At 44.9% G+C, this 27,715-nt stretch overlaps 1 protein-coding gene across 2 annotated transcripts in view; it reads left to right on the top strand.

The window, feature by feature from the left end:
- The window catches only part of NELL2 (neural EGFL like 2), a 489,529-nt gene that overhangs the window by 370,628 nt on the left and 91,186 nt on the right, over nucleotides 1-27,715 (top strand). For both annotated transcript variants that reach the window (XM_063927346.1, XM_063927345.1), the window contains one exon: nucleotides 482-607. In XM_063927346.1, coding sequence (XP_063783416.1) covers nucleotides 482-607 — 126 coding nt within the window. The remainder of the gene's footprint in view (nucleotides 1-481; nucleotides 608-27,715) is intronic.

Raw genomic sequence — 27,715 nt, 5'->3', positions numbered from 1 at the left:
GATTGAGTCTAACCTAACTGAAAATAGTTTTCAATTCCGTTTGGTCAATTGGTTGAATAAGTAACTAAGGGCAACTACAATATCACAAAGGGCCGCTTGGTGTTGGATTACGTTTTATCAATCAATAATTGAAATTACTATTTAAAAACTGTATTTTGTATTTATTAAAGTGGTCTTTGTCTTACATTCAACTTTGTGTTGAAGGTCTGAAACAAGTATAACAAACATACAAAAAATAGAAGAAATCAGGAAGAGGACAATAACTTTGTCACACTGCTGTAAATGGAAGCTTAGCTTTTATGTGATGGCAATTGTGTACTTTAAAAAAAATGTAAGTGGATCTTTACAAAAATTATCTAGAATAGAACCAAAATCTGGTTCATAAAAAAAACTATCATGTAACAAACGCTGTTTATGTTGATGTTATGAATATGGATTAAAGAAACATCTGTAAGCTTAATGCTATGTTTTCTGTGACCAGATATTGATGAGTGTGCCGAAGGTCGCCATTACTGCCGGGAGAACACACTGTGTGTGAATACACCAGGATCTTTCATGTGCATTTGCCAAACAGGCTACATCAAAATTGATGACTATTCCTGCACAGGTATGGGCAGATCACATTTCATAGTTTTTAATTACTTGTCACTTGTCTATTTTATTTGCTTAATGAAATGCTTATTTATCATAGTTAGGCTTTAGAATTATGTATTGATGATTGGTCATATTATAAGTGAAATTCATTACTAATTTCTGGACCATGCTTTGTAAATGTGATATCCCAATTTGCCGTGGTAGGTGCTTATAAGTATTTTGCTTTTAAATTAAAAATGCTGTATTAAAAACAAACAAACCAAACACTTGCAAAGGTTGTTATTGTATTTGCTCTGCAGTGGCATATGTATCTATAATGGGTGCACGGGCACATGGATCCAGATGGGGCCCACACTGCACCCATTTCTTCTATACTTACCTTTCTAGTGTCCGGGTGTGGGCCCCTCGTTTCCCGTAGCCGGCAGCAGCGCTGTTAGCACTCTCTGTGAGCACTAGAGACTCTGGCACAGTGTCAGAGTCTACAGCGCATGCAAAGGTGTCCGAAAAAATGGCAGCCGTGCCATTTTTTTGAACTTTTGTGCATGTGCTGTAGACTCTGACACTGTGCCAGAGTCTCTAGTGCTCACAGAGAGTGCTAACAGCGCTGCTGCCGGCTACGGGAAAGGAGGGGCCCACACCCGGAGACTGCACACGGGTCCCCTCCTCTCTTTATATACCCCTGATGCTCTGGCTGTGCTTTTGTAATATGTTATATAGTATGAAAGTATTGTCCCCTTGTGATGATTACATGGGTTTTAGGACAGCTCGGAATTGTAGAAAAACACTGACTTGCTGGCTTTGGCATTTATCATTGTTATAGTAATGTGCTAGATAGTAAACTGCAAAATTATTTTTTTTAGTTATAGAGTTTTCATTTTAAAATACATACAATTACCTCAAATGTAGAAACACATTAAAAGCAACCTATTTTCTAACATTGTAATCATAGAGTCATTACACATGTCTTAATGTTTCTTTTTACTGTAGCTTGCTTTATATGATTATACATAAATTGTAAATGTACAGTATGTGTGTTTATAGTTCTAAAATTATGTGCTATAATGACATAGATCCCACAAACATGATTGGACACTCTAGCTCACATGACATGCATTATTTCCCAACTACTGCATAAGCGTACGCCTGAAATGCTTCCAAAAGTCACCATGCTACAGCATTATGACTGCACAAGTGTAACACACACTACTCACAGTGCAGCAGCCAGTCCCTGCCTCACTAACAGCCGCCCCTGCCTCACTGACAGCAGCCCATCCCTGCCTCACTGACAGCAGCCCATCCCTGCCTCACTGACAGCAGCCCATCCCTGCCTCACTGACAGCAGCCCATCCATGCCTCACTGACAGCAGCACATCACTGCCTCACTGACAGCAGACCATCCCTGTCTCACTGACAGCAGCCCATCCCTGCCTCACAGACAGCAGCCCATCCCTGCCTCACAGACAGCAACCGATCGCTGCCTCACTGACCGCAGCGCATCACTGTCTCACTGACAGCAGCCCATCCCTGTCTCACTGACAGCAGCCCATCCCTGTCTCACTGACAGCAGCCCATCCCTGCCTCACTGACAGCTGCCCATCCCTGCCTCACTGACAGCTGCCCATCCCTGCCTCACTGACAGCAGCATATCCCTGCCTCACTGACCGCAGCATATCCCTGCCTCACTGACCGCAGCGCATCACTGTCTAACTGACAGCTGCCCATCCCTGCCTCACTGACAGCTGCCCATCCCTGCCTCACTGACAGCAGCCCATCCCTGCCTCACTGACAGCTGCCCATCCCTGCCTCACTGACAGCAGCATATCCCTGCCTCACTGACCGCAGCGCATCACTGTCTCACTGACCGCAGCGCATCACTGTCTAACTGACAGCTGCCCATCCCTGCCTCACTGACAGCTGCCCATCCCTGCCTCACTGACAGCAGCCCATCCCTGCCTCACTGACAGCATATCCCTGCCTCACTGACCGCAGCGCATCACTGTCTCACTGACAGCAGCCCATCCCTGTCTCACTGACAGCAGCCCATCCCTGTCTCACTGGCAGCAGCACATGCCTGCCTCACTGACAGAAGCGCATCCCTGTTTCACTGACAGCAGCGCAGCCCTGCCTCACTGACAGCAGTGCATCCCTGCCTCACTGACAGCAGCGCATCCCTGCCTCACTGACAGCAGCGCATCCCTGCCTCACTGACAGCAGCCCATCCCTGCCTCACTGACAGCAGCCCATCCCTGCCTCACTGACAGCAGCTTTCCCTGCCTCACTGACCGCAGCGCATCACTGACAGCAGCCCATCCCTGTCTCACTGACAGCAGCCCATCCCTGTCTCACTGACAGCAGCCCATCCCTGTCTCACTGACAGCAGCCCATCCCTATCTCACTGACAGCAGCCTATCCCTGTCCCACTGACAGCAGCCCATGCCTGCCTCCTGACAGCAGCCCATCCTTGCCCCCCGACAGCAGCCCATCCCTGCCTCACTGACAGCAGCCCATCCCTGCCTCCTTGACAGCAGCACATCCCTGCCTCCTTGACAGCAGCACATCCCTGCCTCTTTGACAGCAGTGCATTCCTGCCTCACTGACAGGAGCACATCCCTGCCTCACTGACGGCAGCACAGCTGTATTTTTTAAGCAGAAATCATTTATAGAGCAAAACCAACCTGGTTTGTGCTGCAGACGGGGTTATCCTTCAAATTTTTCTGCACACACACACAACACAGCTTTACAGGTGGACCACATTGGTTTGATTGTTTGTTCAGCTACTCATTGCTTGGAAAGAGGCATATATATATATATATATATATATATATATATATACACATACACACGAGTCTTGTGTTGGGAGAGGGGCAGCTGACACTGAGATAGTTGGCCGGTGACTAGAGCGGTGACAACAGCGTCTAGTTAGTGTCAGTGTCGTGGGAATACTTTTGTTGGTGTGATGGCTGAAACCTCCTGACATTTCAGTAAACATTAGTACGCTGGTTCAGCAAGACCTTTGTGGGCATTATTTATTATTATGTTTACCACAATACATACAGTGTGTCCGGAAAGCAATTCACAGTACTTCACTTTTTCCACATTTTGTTATGCTACAGCCTTATTCCAAAATGGAATAAATTAATTTTTGCCCTCAAAATTCTACACACAATACCCCATAATGACAACGTGAAAAAAAATATATATTTTTTTTGCAAATTTATTAAAAATAAAAACAAAGAAATCGCAGGTACTTAAAGTATTTACAGACTTTGCTTAATACTTTGTTGAGGCACCTTTGGCATCAATTACAGCCTCACTTCTTTTTTAATTTGATTCCACAAGCTTGGCACACCTATCTTTGGGCAGTTTCGCCGATTCCTCCTTGCAGCACCTCTCAAGCTCCATCAGGTTGGATGGGAAGCGTCGGTGCACAGCCATTTTCAGAGTTGTCCTGAAGCCGCTCCTTTGATATCTTGGCTGTATGCTTTGGGTCATTGTCCTGCTGAAAGATGAACCGTTGCCCCAGTCTGAGGTCAAGAGCGCTTTGCAGCAGGTTGTCATCCAGGATCTCTGTACATTGCTGCATTCATCTTTCCCTCTATCCTGACCAGTCACCCAGTTCCTGCCACTGAAAAACATCCCCACAGCATGATTTGTTTCATCAGACCTGAGAATTTTGTTTCTGATGGTCTGAGAGTCCTTCAGGTGCATTTTGGTCAAACTCCAGGCGGACTGCCATGTGCTTCCATCTGGCCACTCTACCATACAGGCCTGATTGGTGGATTGCTGCAGAGATGGTTGTCCTTCTGGAAGGTTCTCCTCTCTCTATAGAGGAAAGCCGTAGCTCTATCAGAGTGACCATCGGGTTCTTGGTCACCTCCCTTTAGGGCTCTTCTCCCCCGATCACTCAGTTTAGACGGCCGGCCAGCTCTAGGAAGAGTCCTGGTGGTACCGAACTTCTTCCATTTAAGGATGATGGAGGCCACTGTGCTCATTGTCCCATTGTCTTCAAAGCAGCAGATATTTTTCTGTACCTTTCCCCAGATTTGTGCCTAGAGACAATCCAGACTCTGAGATCTACAGACAATTCCTTTGACTTCATGCTTGGTTTGTGCTCAGACATGCACTGTCAAGTGTGGGACCTTATATAGACAGGTGTGTGCCTTTCCAAATCATGTCCAATCAACTGAATTTACCACAGGTTGACTCCAATTAAGCTGTAGGAACATCTCAAGGATTATCAGTGGAAACAGGATGCACCTGAGCTCAATTTTGAGCTTCATGGCAAAGGCTGTGAATACTTATGTACATGTGATTTCTTAGTTATTTATTTTTAATAAATTTGCAAAAATCACAAAAAAACTTTATTCACATCATTATGGGGTATTGCGTGTAGAATTTTGACGGGAAAAAAATATTTATTCCCTTTTGGAATAAGGCTGTAACAAAACAAGATGTGCAAAAAGTGAAGAGCTGTAAATACTTTCCGGATGCACTATACATGCATATGTACATAAAACAGAATTCAGACTTTGCATGCGCCAAAGGTGTGCATCTGGAATAGGGGGTGTAGTCTTGAGGCAGGGGTGTGTCACCTTGTAGGAAATGCTGTGCCCACATATCATACATCTCCCCTTCCTCATTTTCATTACACTGGGAGCATGCCCAGCTTTTTGGGCGCTGGTAGCTATGCTACCTGTCCCTGTTTCCAATTAATAGATGTGACACACATGTGCATGGCATCTATTTACCACTTGCTCTTCAAAGATCAGAAGGTGGCAGGGGGCCTCCTAACCTCCCCTGCACCACGGGACACTGCGGCCCGCTAATGAAATGGCTGAACCGTTCCTTAAAACTGTCCCTCCCAAATCATTGATGGTTGGGAGGCATGCTTAATGTTCCCTCTGGGTTATAGAAATCTGTCAAACAGGATGCATTGCAAACAGGCAGAAAGTAACACAAAGCAGTATTTTACTCGCTTTTCCTGTATACTGTAGTTTCTGGTTGTAGCTTGAGAAAGGAGATGGTTTCTTTGAAACACCATGGAACCCTGCGTTTACACGGTATTGCATAAGATATGGCCATCATCCATGACATTAAAACCAACTACCTAATATTGGCTAGGTCCCCCTCTCATCTGTCAGTCAAGGCATGAACTCCACAAAACCTATAAAGGTGTTCTTTGGTATCTGGCTTCAAGACGTTAGCAGTGTATTCTTAATGTCCTTTAAGTTGCAAGGCGGGACCTCAATAGCTCGGACTTGTTTTTCCAGCACATCCCGTAGACACTTGATTGGATTGAGATGCTGGGAATACGGAGGCCAAGTCAACACCTTGAACTCTTTGTCATGTTCCTCAAGCCTAATCAATTTTTTGCAGTGTGGAAGGGAAAATTATACTGCTGAAAGAGGCCACTGCCATCAGCGAATACCATTGCCATGGAGGGGTATACTCAGTTTGCAACAATGTTTAGGTAGGTGGTACGTGTAAAAGAAACAACCACATGAATGCCAGATTTCCCAGCAGAACATTTCCCAGAGCATCACACTGCATCTGGCAGCTTGCCTTCAACCCATAGTGCATCCTAATGACATCTCTTCCCCGGGCAAATGATGCACATGCACCTGGCCATTCACATTATGTATAAAAAAAAGGTTATTTATCAGACCAGACCACATTATTCCATCACTTCATGGTCCAGTTCTGATGCTCACTTGCCCATAGTAGACAGTTTTGGCATTGGTCAGAGGTCAGCATTGGCACTTTGACTAGTCTGTGTCCACGCACCCCCATATATGGCAATCTGTGATGCACTGTGTGTTCTCACAACTTTCTACTATAGCCAGCATTAACATTTTCAGCAGTTTGTGGTGCATAAGCAGTTTTGTGGAATCAGACCAATTCACTGGTTGTCCTTCCTCTGACCACTTTTGGTAGTAACTAACCACTGCATTCCAGGAACACCCCACAAGACCTGCCGTTATGGAGATGCACTGACGTAGTCATCTAGCCATTACAATTTGGCTCCTCTCAACAGGAGCACAAAGGGATGTGTGTGTGTGTGGGGGGGGGGGGTTAGGGTCCCTGGCAGGTCCCAATTACCCAGGCTTGTTTGAAGGGCCCTGCAGGGACTGATCATTTGTTAGGAGGGACATTGTTTCCCTTTGCAGCACTGCTGAGGGGGATAAATGTTCTCCTGTGCAACCTCCAGTTCATCTGCTGATCCCCTTCCCCCCCCCCCCCTCCTCACACACACACGCACCCGTGTGGTAAAACTATTTTTAGGGGGCATGGCCACACTTCCCCAGATTTGGTTAGCCCTACTCAGTACTCGGTCCCATGGGCGCTCTTGGTGGCCCTGCTTGTCAAAGTCACTCAGATCCTAACGTTTGCCCATTTTTCCTGATTCCAATACATCATCCTCAAGAACTGAATGTTCACTTGCATCCCAATATATCCCGCCTCATGACAGGTGCCATTGTAACTAGATAATCAATGCTTCACAAGGTTTAATGTTATGGCTCAAGACATGGGGGGTTATCATCTTTTCCATCTGTACTGCCACCAGAATTTCAGACATTCTGTGCATAGATCTAAAGTTCCTTTATGTATTTGATCTAGCCAGTTTTAAAATACATACAGTTGCTTACTAATTACAGAAAGGCAATTAAAAATATCTGCAGGCAATACTAACAGATCACTTTGTTAGATGAGTCCTTTGATCACTAAAGGCACTTTGTTGGTGTAATGATTTCACAGAAATTGGAACACATGGCTGGTTTTGTTGGAAGCAAATGTAAAAGCTATTTCTCTTTATCTGAGATATCTGCTTGTGCGCATGTATGGTACAAACCAAAAATGTATTCTGTAATTCCAATCGTAATTTCAATAACAATAGAAGTCAAAATACATGTTAAAACTTGCAAGCTAGTCATATAATGTAACATATTTGTAGGCAGACCACAAAGTGTACTTACACTAGCTCTTTCTACACTGGCTCACCTATGATTGATATTTTAATGTCAAATCTATTTGTCAGTCTGTCTGTGTTATTACTCTATTCTCTTGATTGATCTCAAATCAATCTTTATCTAAAAGGCCCTGTATAATTTACAGCTTGTTCATGTGAGTGGGTGTTCAGTTTAAATGCAGAGTTGAGTAGTTCACTATGGAGATACAGATTTATTTTCACATCATCGCAATTTTTGAATATGACAAATCTGGTGAATCAGCCAATGAATTAACACTACCAGTGATTGAACAATTTCAGGTTTAAAGTATTAAAGCAAGATTTTCTCTTCTCAGATAATCATAACAAGCTTCTAATTTTATGTTTTAAAGCCTTCTTATGTTAGATTCTGATTTGATCCTGAACTTACATGATTTGGTTGCAAATGGATGTCTGTTTCTGGTTTGAATGACTCTGAAGTGCCTTTCTCTCAAAATAATAAGATTTTACTTACCGGTAAATCTATTTCTCGTAGTCCGTAGTGGATGCTGGGGACTCCGTAAGGACCATGGGGAATAGACGGGCTCCGCAGGAGACATGGGCACTTTAAGAAAGAATGTAGATTCTGGTGTGCTCTGGCTAGTCCCTCTATGCCCCTTCTCCAGACCTCAGTTAGAGAAACTGTGCCCGGAAGAGCTGACAGTACAAGGAAAGGATTTTGGTAATCCAGGACAAGATACATACCAGCCACACCAATCACACCGTATAACTTGTGATAAACTTACCCAGTCAACAGTATGAACAACAACAGAGCATCAGTTCAACCCTGATGCAACAATAACATAGCCCTTATTGCAGCAATAACTATATACAAGTATTGCAGAAGAAGTCCGCACTTGGGACGGGCGCCCAGCATCCACTACGGACTACGAGAAATAGATTTACCGGTAAGTAAAATCTTATTTTCTCTAACGTCCTAGTGGATGCTGGGGACTCTGTAAGGACCATGGGGATTATACCAAAGCTCCCAAAACGGGCGGGAGAGTGCGGATGACTCTGCAGCACCGATTGAGCAAACAATAGGTCCTCATCAGCCAGGGTATCAAACTTGTAGAACTTTGCAAAAGTGTTTGAACCTGACCAAGTAGCAGCTCGGCATAGTTGTAATGCCGAGACCCCTTGGGCAGCCGCCCAAGAAGAGCCCACCTTCCTAGTGGAATGGGCTTTAACTGATATTGGCAGCGGCAATCCAGCCGCAGAATGAGCCTGCTGAATCGTGTTACCGATCCAGCGAGCAATAGTTTGCTTTGAAGCAGAAGCACCCAGCTTGTTGGATGCATACAGGATAAACAGCGACTCCGTTTTCCTCACTCTAGCCGTTCTGGCTACGTAAACCTTCAAAACCCTGACCACATCCAGTAACTCGGAATCCTCCAAGTCACGAGTAGCCACAGGCACCACAATAGGTTGGTTCATATGAAAAGATGACACCACTTTTGGCAGAAATTGTGGACAGGTCCGCAATTCTGCTCTATCCATATGGAAAACCAGATAGGGGCTTTTATGTGACAAAGCCACTAATTCTGACACACGCCTAGCCGAAGTCAAGGCTAATAGCATGACCACCTTCCACGTGAGATATTTTAACTCCACCATTTTAAGTGGTTCAATCCAGTGTGATTTCAGGAAACTTAACACCACGTTAAGATCCCAAGGTGCCACTGGAGGCACAAAAGGAGGCTGAATATGCAGCACTCCCTTTACAAACGTCTGAACTTCTGGTAGAGAAGCCAACTCCTTTTGCAAGAAAATGGATAGGGCCGAAATCTGGACCTTAATGGAGCCCAATTTTAGGCCCAAATTCACTCCTGACTGTAGGAAGTGAAGGAAACGGCCCAGCTGGAATACCTCTGTAGGATCATTCCTGGCCTCACCCAGGAAACATATTTTCGCCATATACGGTGATAAAGTTTAGCTGTCACGTCCTTCCTAGCCTTTATCCGCGTAGGAATGACCTCGTCCGGAATGCCCTTTTCTGCTAGGATCCGGCGTTCAACCGCCATGCCGTCAAACGCAGCCGCGGTAAGACTTGGAACAGACAGGGCCCCTGTTGCAACAGGTCCTGTCTTAGAGGAAGAGGCCACAGGTCCTCTGTGAGCATTTCTTGCAGATTTGGATACCAGGTCCTTCGTGGCCAATCTGGAACAATGAGGATTGTTCTCACTCCTCCTTTTCTTATTATCCTCTATGAGAGGAAGAGGAGGAAATACATAGACCGACTGGAACACCCACGGTGTCACCTGGGCGTCTACCGCTATTGCTTGAGAGTCTCTTGACTTGGCGCAATACCTCTGTGGTTTTTTGTTGAGGCGGGATGCCATCATGTCCACCTGTGGCAGTTCCCACCGATATGTGATCTGTGTGAAGACTTTCTGATGAAGTCCCCGCTCTCCCGGGTGGAGGTCGTGTCGGCTGAGGAAGTCTGCTTCCCAGTTGTCCACTCCCGGGATGAACACTGCTGACAGAGCATACGTGATTCTCCGCCCAGCGAAGAATTCTGGTGGCTTCTGCCCCTGCCACTCTGCTCCTTGTGCTGCCTTGGCGGTTCACCTGAGCCACTGCGGTGATGTTGTCTGACTGAATCAGAACCGGTTGGTCGCGAAGCCACTGCTCCGCTTGACGTAGGGCGTTGTATACGGCCCTTAGTTCCAGGATGTTGATGTGAAGGCAAGTCTCTTGACTTGACCACAGACCTTGGAAATTTCTTCCCTGTGTGACTGCTCCCCACCCTCGGAGGCTAGTGTCCGTGGTCACCAGGACCCAGTCCTGAATTCCGAATCTGTGTCCCTCTAGAAGGTGAGAACTCTGCAGCCACCACAGGAGTGACACCCTGGCCCTGGGGGACAGGTTGATTAACCGATGCATCTGAAGATGTGATCTGGACCACTTGTCCAGTTAGTCCCATTGGAAGGTCCTCTCATGGAACCTGCCAAAGGGAATGGCCTCGTATGATGCCACCATCCTTCCCAGGACTCGAGTGCAGTGATGCACTGACACCTGTTTTGGTTTTAATAGATTCCTGACCAGTGTCATGAGCTCCTGAGCTCTCTCTATCGGGAGATAAACCCTTTTCTGGTCTGTGTCTAGGTTCATGCATAGGAAAGGCAGATGAGACGTAGGAACCAACTGCGACTTTGGAATATATAGAATCCAGCCGTGTTGCCGTTACACTTCCAGAGAAAGTAATACGCTGTTCAGCAACTGCTCTCTTGATCTCGCTTTTATGAGGAGATCGTCCAAGTACGGGATAATTGTGACACCTTGCTTCCGCAGGAGCACCATCATTTCCGCCATTACCTTGGTGAATATTCTCGGGGCCCTGGAGAGACCAAACGGCAACGTCTCAAATTGGTAATGACAATCCTGTACCGCAATTCTGAGGTACGCCTGATGAGGTGAATAAATGGGGACATGAAGGTATGCATCCTTTATATCCAGAGACACCATAAAATCTCTCCCTTTCAGGCTTGCGATGACCGCTCTTAGCGATTCCATCTTGAACTTGAACCTTTTCAGGTATATGTTCAGGGATTTTAAATTCAATATGGGTCTGACCGACCCGTCCGGTTTCGGGACCACAACATGGTCGAATAATAACACCCTCCTTGTTGAAGGAGGGGAACCTTGACCACCACCTGTTGAAGATACAATTTGTGAATTGCAGTTAACACTATTTCCCTCTCGTGGGGGGAAGCCGGCAGGGCCGTCAGTGAGGGGGCATCTCCTCAAAGTCCAGCTTGTATCCCTGAGACACAATATCTATTGCCCAGGGATCCAACAGGGGGTGAACCCACTTGTGGCTGAAATTACGAAGACGTGCCCCCGCCGGGCCTAGCTCTGCCTGTGGAGCCCCAGCGACATGCGGTGGATTTTGTAGAGGCCGGGGAGGACTTCTGTTCCTGGGAACTAGCTGTGTTGTGCAGCTTCTTTCCTCTGCCCCTGCCTCTGGCAAGAAAGGACGCACCTCGGACTTTCTTGAATCTTTGTGTTCGAAAGGCTGCATTTGATAATGTGCTTTCCTAGGCTGTGCAGGAATATAAGGCAAAAGATCAGAATTACCAGCTATAGCTGTGGAGACCAGGTCCGAGATCCCTTCTCCACACAATCCTCAGCCTTCCATATGCCTCTTAAGTCGGCATCACCTGTCCATTGCATATTCTACAGGACACGTCAAGCAGAAATCGACATAGCGTTGACTCTAGAACCCAGTAGACCAGTGATTTTCAACCTTGTTTTACTCGCGGCACACCGAACAATATTTTAAAATTGCCAAGGCACACCATCAGTTCCCCACAGAAAAAAAACAAAAAACACAAATTGGCCCTCATAGTAAAAAAAAATCCACACATAGATTGGCCTACACAGAAAAAACAATCACATTGCTCCCCACATAAATCATATTGCTCCCTATATAAATCCTATTGCTCCCCACATGAATTATTCACATTGTTCCACCCATAAATCCTTATTATCACCACATAAATCCTATTGTTCCCCACAGGAGAAGAAAAAACCCAAATATTAGCCCCTACCAGTCAGCTGTCCTCCTCCCTGTCCCTCAGTGGCGGGGGTTGTTCATAGTGGAGTGCTGCGAATACTGAGCAGTGGGCGGGTGGGCAGGTGTGGATGTGGGTGGGCAAGGAAAGCTGTGTATGCAGGTGGGAACTGGAAGATGTGTATACAGGCGGGTGGGCTGGCTGGATGGTGAGACGCGGTGGCCGTGACCTATGATATCACACCGCCGCGTCTTCAAGGCATAAGTCAAGGCCGGAGCATTACTGATCCTCTAAGAAGAGCCCGGGCCAACAGTTCACTCTGAAGGTGCAGGAAGCTGCTCTGGCTCCGCGGCACACCTTGCAACTGATCGCGGCACACTAGTGTGCCACGGCACACTGGTTGAAAAAGCCTGCAGTAGACTAATGTCTTTTTGGGCATGTTTAATATATATATCTATCTTAAGACAGCATCTTTAATATATATATCTATATATATATCTATATATATATCTATATATATATATATATATACATACTAGGGTCTCAATCTCTGCTGATAAGGTACCTGTCCACGCTGCTAAAGCGCTATAAACCCATGCCGACACAATCGCCGGTCTGAGTAGTGTACCAGAATGTGCACGCTATCTGCAGGATCCCTGAGGATAGCTGTTAAGTCAGGGCTACCTTTTGGGCAAAAGTGACACCCTAGGGGAAGATTCCCATCGTGTCCTGGCCCTAGTAGGGAAAGGATACTCCCTGAGAATTCTTTGTGGGAAACTGCAGTCTCTTGTCTGGAGATTCCCGCTCTTTTTCATCCTGAGAGGAGGGAAATTTACCTCAGCTTTCTTCCCCTTACACATGTGTACCCTTGTGTCAGGGACAGATGAGTCATCAGAGATATGCAAATCATCTTTATTACAATAATCGTATATTGAATACTTTCCTGCCCTTTTGGCTGTAACTTTGCATTATCGTAGTCGACACTGGAGTCAGACCCTGTGTCGATATCAGTGTCTATTATTTTGGATAGTGAGCATTGAGAGACTCTGAAGGTCTCTGCGACATAGGGATAGACATGGGTAGATTCCCTGGCTGTTCTCTAATCTTTTGTGCAATAAATTCACCTTAGCACTTAATTACACATATCCAAACAGGTGTCGGCGTTGTCGACGGAGACACCCCTCACACACAGATTTGCTCCATCTCCTCCTTAGGGGAGCCTTTTACCTCAGACATGTCGACACACACATTTTGACACACCACACACTCAGGGAATGCTCATCTGAAGACAATTCCCCCACAAGGCCCTTTGGAGAGACAGAGAGAGAGTATGCCAGCACACACCCCAGCGCTATTAACCCAGGAATAACACAGTAACTTAATGTTAACCCAGTAGCAGCTGTTTATATTGATTTTTGCGCCTAATTATGTCCCCCCCCCTCTCTTTTTACCCTCTTCTACCGTGTATCTGCAGGGGAGAGCATGGGGAGCTTCCTCTCAGCGGTGCTGTGGAGAAAAAACATGGCGCTGGTGAGTGCTGAGGAAGAAGCCCAGCCCCCTCGACGGCGGGCTTCTGTCCCGCTTAAATATACATTTACTTGGCGGGGGCTCATACATATATACAGTGCCCAACTGTATATATGCTAAACTTTTGCCAAAGAGGTCTCAATTGCTGCCCAGGGCGCCCCCTCCCTGCGCCCTGCACCCTTACATTGACCGGAGTATGTGAGGTGTGTGTGTGGGAGCAATGGCTCACAGCTGCAGTGCTGTGCGCTACCTCAGTGAAGACTGGAGTCTTCTGCCGCCGATTTCGAAGTCTTCTTGCTTCTTATGCTCACCCGGCTTCTGTCTTCCGGCTCTGCGAGGGGGACGGCGGCGCGGCTCTGGGATCGGACGACGAGGGTGAGATCCTGTGTACGATCCCTCTGGAGCTAATGGTGTCCAGTAGCCTAAGAAGCAGGACCTATCTTCAGAGAGTAGGGCTGCTTCTCTCCCTTCAGTCCCACGATGCAGGCAGTCTGTTGTCAGCAGAGCTCCCTGAAAATAAAAAACCTAACAAAATACTTTCTTACAGCAAGCTCAGGAGAGCTCACTGAACAGCACCCAGCTCGTCCGGGCACAGTCTCAAACTGAGGTCTGGAGGAGGGACATAGAGGGAGGAGCCAGAGCACACCAGAATCTAAATTCTTTCTTAAAGTGCCCATGTCTCCTGCGGAGCCCGTCTATTCCCCATGGTCCTTACGGAGTCCCCAGCATCCACTAGGATGTTAGAGAAAATAAGGTTATGTACTTCCCATGACTTAAAGTAGTCCAGGAGAGGTGGTGGAACTCATTTTCCCAGCCATCTACCCCCATCCTTGCCTCCCAATAGGCAGAGCCAGGGCCAGTGCTAGAGTGTTCGGCATCCCCCTGCAAACTATAAATTTGTGCATTCCCTCCCATACTTGATAAAGAAACAATGGTCTCACAAGTACCCCCAATTCAAATGACATTCTTATTCATATTACACCACATAGTAGTGTTCCTAATTCACGTTACAACACACAGCAGTGCCCCTTATTCACATTACGTCACTCAGTAAAGACCTTTATTCACATTATGCTACACAGTGGTACTGCTTATACACATTACGGAATTACTGTGCAAGGCACACACACACACACACACACACACACACACACACACACACACACACACTTTAACCCCTGGTACTGCCTAATTTGGGCTAACATTTTATAAAATAACTTACAGTGTTTATACCTCAATACATATGGGTAAAGGCTTTAAAAGGGTTACAATTTGATACTCTGACGTGAAAAACTATGTGGATTTCTTGGAAAAAGTAAGAGGAGGGTGTTCATTAACTAGAAGACATCTTCAGGGTTATTCCAGTAAATTAACAAATTGTTCATTGACTGGGTTTTCACGGATTATTGTTGGTTTTTCCTAACAATCAATGTTAATTTGGGTTAATTTATACTAATTGGAATAAATATAATTAAAAAACATAATCTTGAATGTAGTCAGTAATTGAACACCATCTTTAATTGTCTTAAATGATAGCTGTTCATTTACTGGGATGTATTTTCCAGATATTTTAAATTGTAATAGGCCTATTCCTTTTTTATAAACAGATGGATTTGGGGGACTAATATTTGGCCAGAGTTTACAAGCGGCTTAGGTACAGCAAAGAAGTAGTGTTTACTGCTTTGGAAGCTAGTATAAGTGGCCCTCCAAAGCTGTTACACTATACAAAGTAACAAATGATGTGACGGTCATTCCAATGTCACCAAATCCTACAACGCATGATATAAAGCTTGCACACGTGGAGTCATTCAGATGTGGTTGGAGTTGCTGTCACTGCTGCTTCCTTGGAACGGGTTCTGCGGTACAGTACTTTGCAGCCTGAATAGGCCCACTATGCAGTCTTCCAAATGAAGGCATGATATATCATGTCGTAGGAGTGTATCCAATTAATCATTGCTCCTTTTGTCTATGGGCCTGATTCAGATGTGCTATCGCTGTTGCTTACATGGAAACACTAATATGTTAATGCACAGGTTCTCAAACTCGGTCCTCAGGACCCCACACGGTTCATGTTTTGCAGGTCACCTGTAGATTTTTAAAATGTGACAGTTGGTGATACACAGTGCAGCTGCCGGGTGACATGGAAAACGTGAACCGTGTGGGGTCCTGAGGACCGAGTTTGAGAACCACTGTGTTAATGCAACACAAGGCGTCTGATATAAGTAGACGTCTCCTACTTGCATTAGTGATCCAAGCTGCGACCTAGACTGCGGCATCTGATCACCTGTGACACCACCGGCCTGCTGTTTGACCCATGGGGTTGCACAAGCTGTCCTCTACAAATACGTGGCTTCTGCCCCCTCCACGGCCCAAACCGACTTTGAATTGCTGACAGTCTGCAACAGTAGTGCAACCAATGTCACAAAACCTATACTGCACATGTGCAGTATGGGTCCGGCGTATTGCGCAAAATACAAAACATTGGTACTTTGCGCTATGTGCAGCACCTCCGTTCATATCTTAATCAAGCCCCATGTGCGTTCAGATTCTACAGCACATCACATTCTCCCATCTGAAGTGCAACATATAAGATGCAACTATCTGATGAATGACGGTAGAAAATGACAGATTGGGGGTACACACTATAAGATGGTCATCCCCATCTGCCTTGGAACTAAGACATTTTTTTTTTCATCATTTGAAACTGCATCACCAAAATGGAAATCTTGCTTTGATTTGAAGAAACAGGAAAAACAAAAAACGAAACACTACAAAAAAACAAAACAAGAACAAACCATGGGGGTAATTCTGAGTTGATCGCAGCAGGAACTTTGTTAGCAGTTGGGCAAAATCATGTGCACTGCAGGGGAGGCAGATATAACATGTGCAGAGAGAGTTAGATTTGGGTGGGGTGTGTTCAATCGGCAATCTAAATTGCAGTGTAAAAATAAAGCAGCCAGTATTTACCCTGCACAGAAACAAAATAACCCACCCAAATCTAACTCTCTCTGCACATGTTTCATCTGCCTCCCCTGCAGTGCACATGGTTTTGTCCAACTGCTAACAAAGTTCCTGCTGCGATCAACTCAGAATTACCCCCTATATTGGACAGCTAAAAAGCGTGAATTAGGGAAAAAGAAAAGGCCAAACTGTGTCAAAGGCAAGGTCAAAAATCCAAGTGAAGACCTCTAAGAAACATAAAACTAATAAACTTCAAACATCAACTGACTAATTCATTTTCACTACCTGAGTCAAGTGGTGACACTGAGGGGGTAAGCAGTTGGCAAGGGCCCTCATTCCGAGTTGATCGCTCGCTAGCTGCTTTTAGCAGCAGTGCAAACGCTAAGCCGCCGCCCTCTGGGAGTGTATCTTAGCTTAGCAGAAGTGCGACCGAAAGATTAGCAGAATAGTGCTGAAATTTTTTCAAGCAGTTTCAGAGTAGCTGCAGACCTACTCCTTCCTTGCGATCACTTCAGACTGTTTGGTTCCTGGTTTGACATCACATACACGCCCTGCGGTCGGCCAGCCACTCCCCCGTTTCCCCAGGCACACCTGCGTTTTTACCTGACACGCCTGCGTTTTTTAGCACACTCCCGGAAAACGGTCAGTTACCCCCCAGAAACACCCACTTCCTGTCAATTACTCAACGATCAGCAGTGCGACTGAAAAGCGTCGCTCGACCTTGTGTGAAACTGCATAGTTTTTTGTGAAAGTACTGCGGCCCATACGCATGCGCAGAAATGCAGATTTTTAGCCTGATCGCTGTGCTGCGAACAACGGCAGCTAGTGATCAACTCGGAATGACCACCAATGGGTGTCCGTCAGAGCAATTCATTTGATAATCGGATCGGGGGCGCCCACATTTCTACTTGCAACTTCCTGAGGTGGTGAGCATCAATGTGCGAAAAATCCATGGTTTGATTGCTCTAACAGGACTTTAGACAGCTTTAGCCAATGTACGCAGCTAAACCCAGTGCTTTTGAGGCGACAAGTGCTATAATTAATGGGCATCCAAAACAATTGAATTGCTCTGCCGGGCTCCCATTACGTATTGCTGCGCTCAAAACTATTTAAATTCCACCTGAAAATTTAAGCGAGAACTCTAATGGAGATAACATAAAAGGAGGCCAACACTTGGTCAAAACTTAATATAGTAATGACTATGTTATTGAAGAATATGAGAAAACATTTTATCCAGGAAAAGTGAAAGATAAAATCCATAACAAAGTTGAAGTAACTAAGCACCATGACCATGTCAGGCATGTCACTTTTTGATAGTGTCCCTAGAAAGAGGACAGGATATGGTACAACAATAACCTGGTGAAGGAAAAAAATTATCGCTCCAAGTATAACTGGTTGAAGAGCATATGAATTATACAGTATTCCAGAAATAGTTAAATATAGGTAAAAATATGCTTGAAAGCATTTAGATCAAATTATCTCTTCAATTATTATTAATCTACTTGTAGTATTTCGTACTTTGATACTGTATAACACATCATCTCTGTTAGCTGACTTGTTGCCTTTGTTTTATTATTGTAAGCTACAATAGTCATTCACCAGGCTTGTGTGTTCAATCACTGGTAATTTCTGCATCTCTCCTTTTTTTGGTTGTAAAATTCTAACCATTACTAAAGTCTTTAAAACCACAATTTCTTCTAAAAGTAGATATGTGAATGATGCTGGTCACATATTACAAAACTGAATTCATGTTGTACGTATCTGCTATTATTAGGAAAAGACTACCTTATACTACAGTTATTAGGAAAAGACTACCTTATACCACAGTTTTGCAACCTGCACGCCCAGACGTTGGGTACCACAGGAAGAAAAAAATCCTGATTCATGCCCCTTACATTATTTTTCATTTTTCTTCCTTATAATAATGCCCCTTACATGTTATGCTACACACTGTAATGCCCATTACACATTATGCCACACACCGTAATGCCCCTCTTACACATTGTCACACAACATAATGCCCATAAAACAATATGCCACACATCGTAGTGCCCATTACACACAATGCCACACACTGCAGTGCCCAATAAACATTATACTACACACAGTTATGTCCCTGACACCATTTTTTCCCCCATACACAATAATGCTCAAATTATGCTCCACAGTAAGGCTTCTAATTACTTTTAAATTACCTGCTCACTGTCAGGGGTCTCATGCTCTTGGTTCCATGCTCATTGTCAGGGGTTTCATGCTTTGTGTTCCATGCTCGGTGCAAGGGGTTTCATGCTTGTTGCCAAGTGTTTCATGCTCATTGCCAGGGGTTTTACGGCATAAGATGCAGATTTTTTCTTTTTTTTGCACGTCCAGGTAATGCTGTTCCGCTGTAATTCCCTGACAGATGCTAGAGGTCAAGGACTTCTAACATCTGTCTACTTCTAGGCGGCGGACATTTTTGGAGGGACATTTTTAGCCGATTCAGTACAGATGACAAGACCACATGGAATCTGCATAAACAATGGCAGGAGCATCAGCGCTGGCATCCCCAAGCCATCACGGGGTATGCAGGAGCTGATGCTACACCACTGTTGATAATAACATATAGCATAATATCGACATTGTAAATGTCTTCAGACTGTCAACAATGGTATTTTACATGTAAACCTAACCATAATTTCAGCATAACCCTACTATCATGAGGCATTCTAGCTGTCAACATTCAAATAATATCGACATTATATCACTGTCAGCATTGCGAATGTCGATATTCTAAACATGTTGACATTATTGTATCGACATTCTGAATGTCAGCATGATGACAGCATACCACTGAAAGGATGATACTAAAGTAGCAAGTAGGACTGTGATGTGATATTTACACTTCTGCATAGTGAATGTGTATATACTTCCTCTACCTACCTATAAATTTTCAGAAAACACATGTACTTCTCTTTCCAAAAGAATGGAAATTAATATGGAGGGGATGTAGTCAAAAGTTCGACCTTCTACAAAAAGACCCACTACAAAAACCTGTTTGACTAGTATTATCCTAAATTAATGTTATTTACAATTCTCACTTAAATTACACTTATGAACTGACATCTACTTCCAACTTCACAATACAACACTCTGTATGACTAACGTTGTTAATAGTTGTAATATCCGTACAGGGATGGTGCTAGGGTTTTCGGTGCCCCCCTGCAGACTATCATTTTGTGCCTCCCCTCCCCCATAACTTATAAAAGGGACAGCGCGTGCCTAAGGGGTGTGCCACAATGAAGGGGTGTGGTCTCCCAAGGAAGGGGCTTGTCCAGACAATAGTACCTCCAGTTCAAACGACACCACATAGTACCACATTCTTATTCACGTTACACCACACATAGTCCCCCTGATTCATATTACACCACACAGTAGTGTACTTTATACACTTTACGCTGCACAGTAGTACCCCATTATACACAATGCCCACAGAAATGCGAGGTGGCAGTATTTGAGAAAGTTAATTCTTACTTTAGTTTTTTTGTTAATAATGTGATCTGCAATCCCCAAGTGATTGTTGTAGAATGAGACAGCGTATTCTAGCATCATATAACAATATTACATAAGTATTATAAGCAGTTATTAATACAGAATAAATGATACAGGACACAAAAGTTGCAGATGGTTGCATCATACACAACAAGTAGTACACTTAGTGACAGAAAGTGTAATATTTCCTATAGGCTATTACCTGTAGTTAAAAATAAAAATTTTCAGATAAATGACAGCCCAACCCCTAAGTATTAGAGTTGCAGTTGTTAGGGACAAAGGACAGACCCCCATCCCCAATTATCAGTGTGTGCTGGGGTCAGGGGTACAGGACAGTTCACCCACACGCACACCACCATCACCACCTCAATAATCAGAATGTGTGAGGTGTCAAGAGCACAAGACAGATGTCCCCATCCCTAAGTATCACAATGTATATGGCTCAGGGGCACAGGACAGTCCACCACTTCCCTTCTTAAGTACCAAGTGGGAATTCACCTTAAATTTACTAAGCTGCTCGTAGTCTCCAAGGATCTGGACAGGCTTAGTGGATCTTGGTCAGCTTCCTCTTGGACATGCATGTGGTCGACGCCGTGGGCTTGGTGAAGGGGGCAAACAAGGCCACTTGCTCCAGCATTTCAGGGCTTTGGAGAGCCAGGATATGAAGGTGCGATAGCAACACTCTTCACGCTGCCGGCTCTGTTGCCTGTCATGCAGATGCAGGTTGCGGCAGCCGGCAGGTACAGCACATGTCAGCAAGGTAGCAGAGCGCGGAGAGCGCCTCCCCAGCCCAGTGCCTCTCTGCTTTGCAGACCTTGCTGAGCGGGTAGCGCTGTCCCTGTATCTATACCACTAACTTTAAAAACAGTACTACTTAAATTCACTAACAGAGAGGTTATTAATACGTTTTTCATTTTGGACAGACTGGAAATGCAGTTGAAGAATAGTAGGAACAACTTCAGAGCCCCTCAGGTTCATCTGCAGACAAGATGGCTGCTTGTCTTTGTCACCTATTGCCCTTTCTGTCTGCTCTCATCACTGAGCTCTCCTGTGCACCACCCACTTTTTATGTCTATCTTTCCCTCAAGGACACCCCACTCTCTCTGTGTTCTGTTACTTTTTTCTCTCTTTCTTTTAGCACTATGCCTCACAGAAAGTGTTCATCTCTCACTGTATTTTATTTCAAATGATTTACACTATCATTACTTAAAGAACCTTATCAATATTATTTTTAGAAAGTGGCCTCCACACAGGGGCGTTTTAACAGAGGAGGTGGGCCCCAGTGCAGACTCCGGGTCTGCCCCCTCCTCTGTTTGGTGCAGTGGGATCCGGTCTGAAGATCGACAGTATCTAGGTCGACAATGTTTAGGTCTACCACTATAGGTCGACAGTCACTAGGTCGACATGGATGGAAGGTCGACAGGGTTTCTATGTCGACATGTGCTAGGTCGACAGGTCTAAAGGTCGACATGAGTTTTTCACATTTTTTTTCTTTTTTGAATTTTTTCATACTTAACGATCCACGTGGACTACGATTGGAACGGTAAAGTGTGCCGAGCAAAGCGGTAGCGGAGCAAAGGCACCATGCCCGAAGCATGGCGAGCGAAGCGAGCCATGCGAGGGGACGCGGTGCACTAATTTGGTATCCCGGTCACTCTACGAAGAAAACGACACCAAAAAATTTTTTTTCTCATGTCGACCTTTAGACCTGTCGACCTAGCACATGTCGACCTAGAAACCCTGTCGACCTTCCATCCATGTCGACCTAGTGACTGTCGACCTATAGTGGTCGACCTAAACATTGTCGACCTAGATACTGTCGATTTGATGAACCACACCCTGGTGCAGTAGTCTCCGGCATCAAACCGGAGTGTACTGCGCATGTGCAGGTCTCCGGAAACATGGTACCCACTATGTTCCGGAACCAAAATCACTACTGCGCATGCGCTGTGGCCATTTTGTCTGTGATTTTAGCTGCTGCTGCAGCGCCCAACGCTTGACTCCGGAGAGGGAAGTAGTAAAATATAGGTGCAATGTGTGCGGTGTGGGCCTCCCCTGGACCCAGGGGCCTGTGTGCACTGCACCCATTATAGAAATGCCAATGACTCCACATATTCCAAACCTGCATAATGCGGGTCCCTATATTTAAGGTCTATCTTCAGTGGAGAGTAGAATGGTTCTCAAGTACGTTAAATGACAGAGTTTTTGCAACTAATTGTGGATTTGTTTGTTGTCTAAGGAGAAATGAAAGAAAATCAGGCAGTGCCAGTTCAGGACTTGCATGCAGGAGAACACACTTTAAACATTTCTCTGAATATGCATAAAAATTGAATGAATTTATGAGATCAAATCAAACAATATAAGTCATAAGGGAGATTGGACTATTACTGTATTGCTATGTGAAAAAGCAGTCAGCAATTAATGCCAGAATCCCGGCCACCAGAATTCTGGCAGGGAGGCGAACGCAACAAAGCACCTTGTGGGCTGCGGGCTGGATGGCTCACTGCGCTCGCCACAGGTTCTATTCCCACTCTATGGGTGTTGTGGACACCTACGAGTGGGAATAGACCTTAGCCCCCTGCCGGCATTCTGGCGACCAGGATCCTGGCATGGGCATGCTGACAACCGGGATCATGACTACATCCCTGATGGAGGACACATCTGTAACTTCAAAATGAAACAAACCAACATCCTGTAGCACAGCAAACAGTTTTAAGTCAACAAGATGGTACTGTAGCTGAAATGTAGCCAATTCTAGTTATTAATAACTAGTATGGAAAAACAGTATTGACCTGATAAATGGAATTATTATTTCATTTTGCCTGGTAAAGTATATGTTAAGTAAGTGAAACCATATGACTTAGCACTGCCAATTACTGCAACAGCAAATGGGAATGTTTGGGTCTGTTTCCAGACCTGTCAGATTTTGACACTAAATACGGAGACCGTAAGATTGTACAACTGCAAATTAGCATCTAGATGATAAATGCATAGGTTTAGCCTTTCCCATATCTGTCATGCATACCTTGTGTATGGCAGCTCCTGATTGGCATACACCAATCTTCTAATGGGATACAATTAAAATAATCCGAGAGAATAGAAATGTAAACTACTTACAATAGTTTACTTATTTTTTTTTATATATATCACAATTTACTTAGTATGCATGACTGTGGTGCTAGACTGCTAAGAAGGCTCTACAGACCTGTTACCTATAATTACCAGAGAACATTTATTGTCAGCAACAGTAATTACAGATGGTACTTTGTGTCATTTACCTTGTTATAGACCAATGGATGTGACTAACTTGGGACAAACCATCTGTCACACACTGTTCATTTTCAAAATATGGGATTTGTGTACTGCACAGGGTGGCTGTTGATGAAAAAATGAATAATATCACCAATGGCATCAGGCTTTATAGGTCTTGCTTCTGTGTAAAGTATTCAGCTGTCAGTGTCCTTTATTTGTCTATTCTGAGGACGGGAGCACAATATTTTCATACCAGTTACAGAAAGTCTAGATAAATGTTATGCATTTTAAATCCTGTATACTGTTTACTTTTAAAATAAGTGTTGTAAAAATCATGGAAGATTCTTTGGGCGGAATTTAAATGTTTTATCCGCCGACAGCCACTAGATGGCGCCCAGCGGAGATATTCAATTGTAGCTCCGTTCAGGCATGATGGCTGCCATATCTGCATTTCAGCTCACACCCCAAAGGGGGGATGAGCTTAAATGCGTGAAAACGGACAATGTGACAATGCACGAAAGAACAACAATTGAATTGCGCCCCGCGATCTCCCATCACTTTAGACAGAGGATTGAAGGTGCAAAACAATTGAAGATCCCCTTTGACTGTTACCATTTTCCTTCCTGGGCTGTAACTTCCGATTATATGGAGATAAAGGAGGAGATGTATCATGCCTTAGAGAGAGAGAAAGTGCCAACCAATAAGCTTCTGTCATTTTACAGTCTGTACTTGAAAGTGACAGAAGCTGATTTGTTGGTACAGTACTTTAGCTCTATCCAATTTATTTCTCTCTGAGGCTTGCTACATCTCCCCCGGAGTAACCCTACTTTTGGTAACACTCAGGGTACACAGTACCGGCACTTTTTTTAGTGTCTGATTCTTTTCTTAATTGTTTGTCTAGTTGTAGAAGCAGGAATAAATCAGTGAAATAATTTCAGAACTTTAATTAAAAAAAAGCATTTGCCCAGTGTGGAAACTACTATAAATCTTTTAAGAGTGTTGACTGAAAGCTGGATGGTCTGATGTAATTTATATATGCATGGACTGGAGTCTATGAGAGTGTATACTGGGAGATGCTCAATATGGTTGTGGTGCTTGGTGCAGACTGGTTGCTGGCAGCCGGAGGCTCTGAAGATACAACTGGAGTTCTTGATAGTCACTGGAAATTATATTAAGGTATACATGGAATCAGGGCCAGAATAAGCCTTGGGGGTGCCCGGGGCACTTAAGACAAGGGGTTCTCGATGGAAGGTGGGTGATGTATATTAAATTGTGCATATGTCCCAACATGTCCCATTCCAGGAGTGACAAAATGATCTCTACCTTGACTTCCCACTTAAGATATGATTGGTGTCACCTGTGTTGAACTATTTAATTGATAAGAAAGGTACTTCAACATAGGTGATTGCAATCATAAATTAACAAAGAAGTCCAGGTAGAGAGCATTTTGTCCCTCCTGGAATGGGTCGTGGTGGGAGGTATACAGTAGATTGTGTATATTAAATTGAAGCCAATGGTGTATATTAGTTTTAACTAATAGTTTAATAATACATGGGTACTGTTTATACACTGTAGCTCCACCTTATTGAAAGACAACTATTTTATAAACATTTCTTGTAGTGGAACAAAGACAACTTAACCTTAAAATACACATAAAACAATAAAATAATGTATCTTGTCACATGCAAGAATAGCAGCAGCCTCTATACTACTTACACACTGAGATAGGACTCAGGAGGACTCTCTGTGTGTCTCTATCTCTAGACCCAAATGCTTTAGCTGCATAACAGTTTGCACAGTACTCAGACACCCAGCTGAGGAGGAGGAGAAGCTGGGTTCCCTGTGTCACTTACATCTCTCTCCACCCTCCTATTTCTCCTCTGGTCAAAAAGATCTGTCGATAGCTCATGAAATATGATATACCTGTGTCTCTGCTTGCACTCCATACTGTCCTGCTCACATTCTGACTGCTGTTTCTGCTGCTGCTTAAGAGGGAAAGCTAGTGATGTCAGTGTGCTCTGGCCGTGGGGCTCCCTGACAAAAGGGGACCCGGGGTACAGTATTCCCTGCATCCCCCCCTTAATCTGGCTATGCATGGAACAAAATTCAGAATAGAGCAGAGCTTGACAGTAGACTTTGACCAGGCTAGGACCTGGTTAGTACTGAGTTGGTCATAAACCAGAGAAGCTCTGTGTAGAACTGGTGATACTGAATTGGATTGGAGATGGGACTACAACGCAGCGCGGGGGAATGCATACTTCTGCATCTACGTAGGCGGCTTCACCTTTAAAAGTAGTCTGTTGTCGCAGGGTGCGATGGGTCCCCCTTTCTTCTGTACTAGCCGGCTATCTCTTCACTGATGCATTACTGGGAGGAGGTGTGGCCATGCTAAGTCTGTTGGGACATCCTGGGACCACAGCCACGCCTCCTCCCTGTAATGCATCAGTGAAGAGAAAGACGGCTAGTACTGAAGAATGTACACAGCACATGTGACAGTAGACTACTTTTAAAGTTGAAACTGTCTGCAGGGATCTGAAAGTAATTGCTCTCCCGAATCTGCACCTCCATCACGTTTGGGTGTGGGGGGGGGGTCAGTGTTCTGTTTTACTGTAATTAACTTAGTTGACTTGGTGCAGTACTAAAAACAGATTTATTTGTGCATACTGGCTTTTTATTTAGAATCACCACAATTTGTGCACACATCTCTCTGTGAAAATGGAGGAACATTTTCATACTGTACTAAATTTGTCATCCTTGCATCAAATTACAGAGGAGCAAATGTTACAATTAGTGACCCAATGAATGGGCACAACAACTGCTACACAGAATTTGAAGAAAATGTCTGCTTCAGATGACCCAGAGGCGTATTTGTTAATATTTGAAACGGTGGTCCAGCGCTTAAAATGGCCAGTGGATACTTGGGCTGATGGGTTTGCCCCCATCTTACTGGTGAGGCTCAGAAAGCATATGCTGAGCTAACCTCTGCTGATGCAGAGAAATATGACTTAGTTAAGTACTCTAGCCCGGTCAAGTCTCACACCTTCTGGGAAAGTGCAGCGCTTCCATGAATGGGCCCTATTACCAGGGGTCCCAATTCGGAAGCAGGTGGGGGAACACGCCAGGCAGGGGTAGAGTTGGCTCCAGCCAGAAGACCGCTCTGCTGCTCAGATTGTAGAGATGGTGGATATTGACCAGTGTATAAGAACGCTAGAGTGGAATATGCAGCACTAGCTCATCCATGCTAATTCTCAGAATTTGGAGGAACTAATTACAGTATTGGAGTGGTATAAGAACGTAGGAATATGTCAAAGTTGCCAGAAAAGAAACCAGGGATTGGGCGACCAGTTAAGATGGCACCCTATTGGCCTGTGATCCCATTGTCAGAAAAGTACTAGCTGGAACTGGTGATTCCCAGTTGGGTTCAGGTTGAGAGGCGAACTCTCCAGGATAAAAAGTGGGCTGATTGGACAAAGTTCTTAGTTGACACTGAGGTGACGGCTGGAACTGGTATCTCAGAACTAAGTTCCGATTGGGAGGCGGTCTCATCCGGGATGGAAGCGGGCTGGTTGAATAAAGTCCTTCGCATGAAGTGTGTAATACTCAAGGACGAAGATAAAGAAGAAAAGGAGAACGATGCTGGCACTGTTGATCCGAAGTGATTACTCCGGAAGGGACATGGACACTGGTATACCGTGATCCGGGCTGGGTCAAACCCTTGCAGGCTGGAACAGTGACGGAGACGTCTGTAGCAGGGCAGAGTCAGCAGTTGGAGTTACACAGTGCCGATACAGGACAAGGAGCGTATGAGCTTGGACAAGTGGAGACCCTGGAAGCGGGACTGTAATACACAACAGGAACCAGGAAGAACAGTGTAATACCCACAGTGTGATAGCCTGTGTCACAAATCAAGGCAGTGGGACTACTAAAGACAGCCCGGAATTAATTACCTGCCTCAGACGCTTTAAGAGACATACTGGGAGTGGGACCTACCCGACCGGTTGCTGGACAGCTTGTTCAGGAGAGAGACCTGATTGGCTGTGGTGTGCAGGAAGAGGAAATGACATTAGATGCCGGACTGAGGAGAGAAAGAGATGTACATGGGAGAATGAGGCAGTATATAAAGTTTCAGAGCAGCTTCCCAGCGCCTACCGACGCCAGTAACCTGTCCCGTGTACAGCGGCAAGGGAGAGGAGGCGCATGACAGCAAAGTGCGGCAGATGGTGGATGCGCGCACCCGGAGAAACAGCGTGTGTCCGGCGACACGAGTGTGACAGCGGGAGGTGTGCAGTAGCCCACAGCACAGCCAAGCAACAAGAACCATGAGTCTAGCCCCTTTATTTATTTATTATTA

This window comes from Pseudophryne corroboree, chromosome 6 (genome assembly GCF_028390025.1).
Source record: "Pseudophryne corroboree isolate aPseCor3 chromosome 6, aPseCor3.hap2, whole genome shotgun sequence".
NCBI classification, from domain to species: domain Eukaryota; kingdom Metazoa; phylum Chordata; class Amphibia; order Anura; family Myobatrachidae; genus Pseudophryne; species Pseudophryne corroboree.
This window is presented reverse-complemented; position numbering and strand designations above follow the sequence as displayed.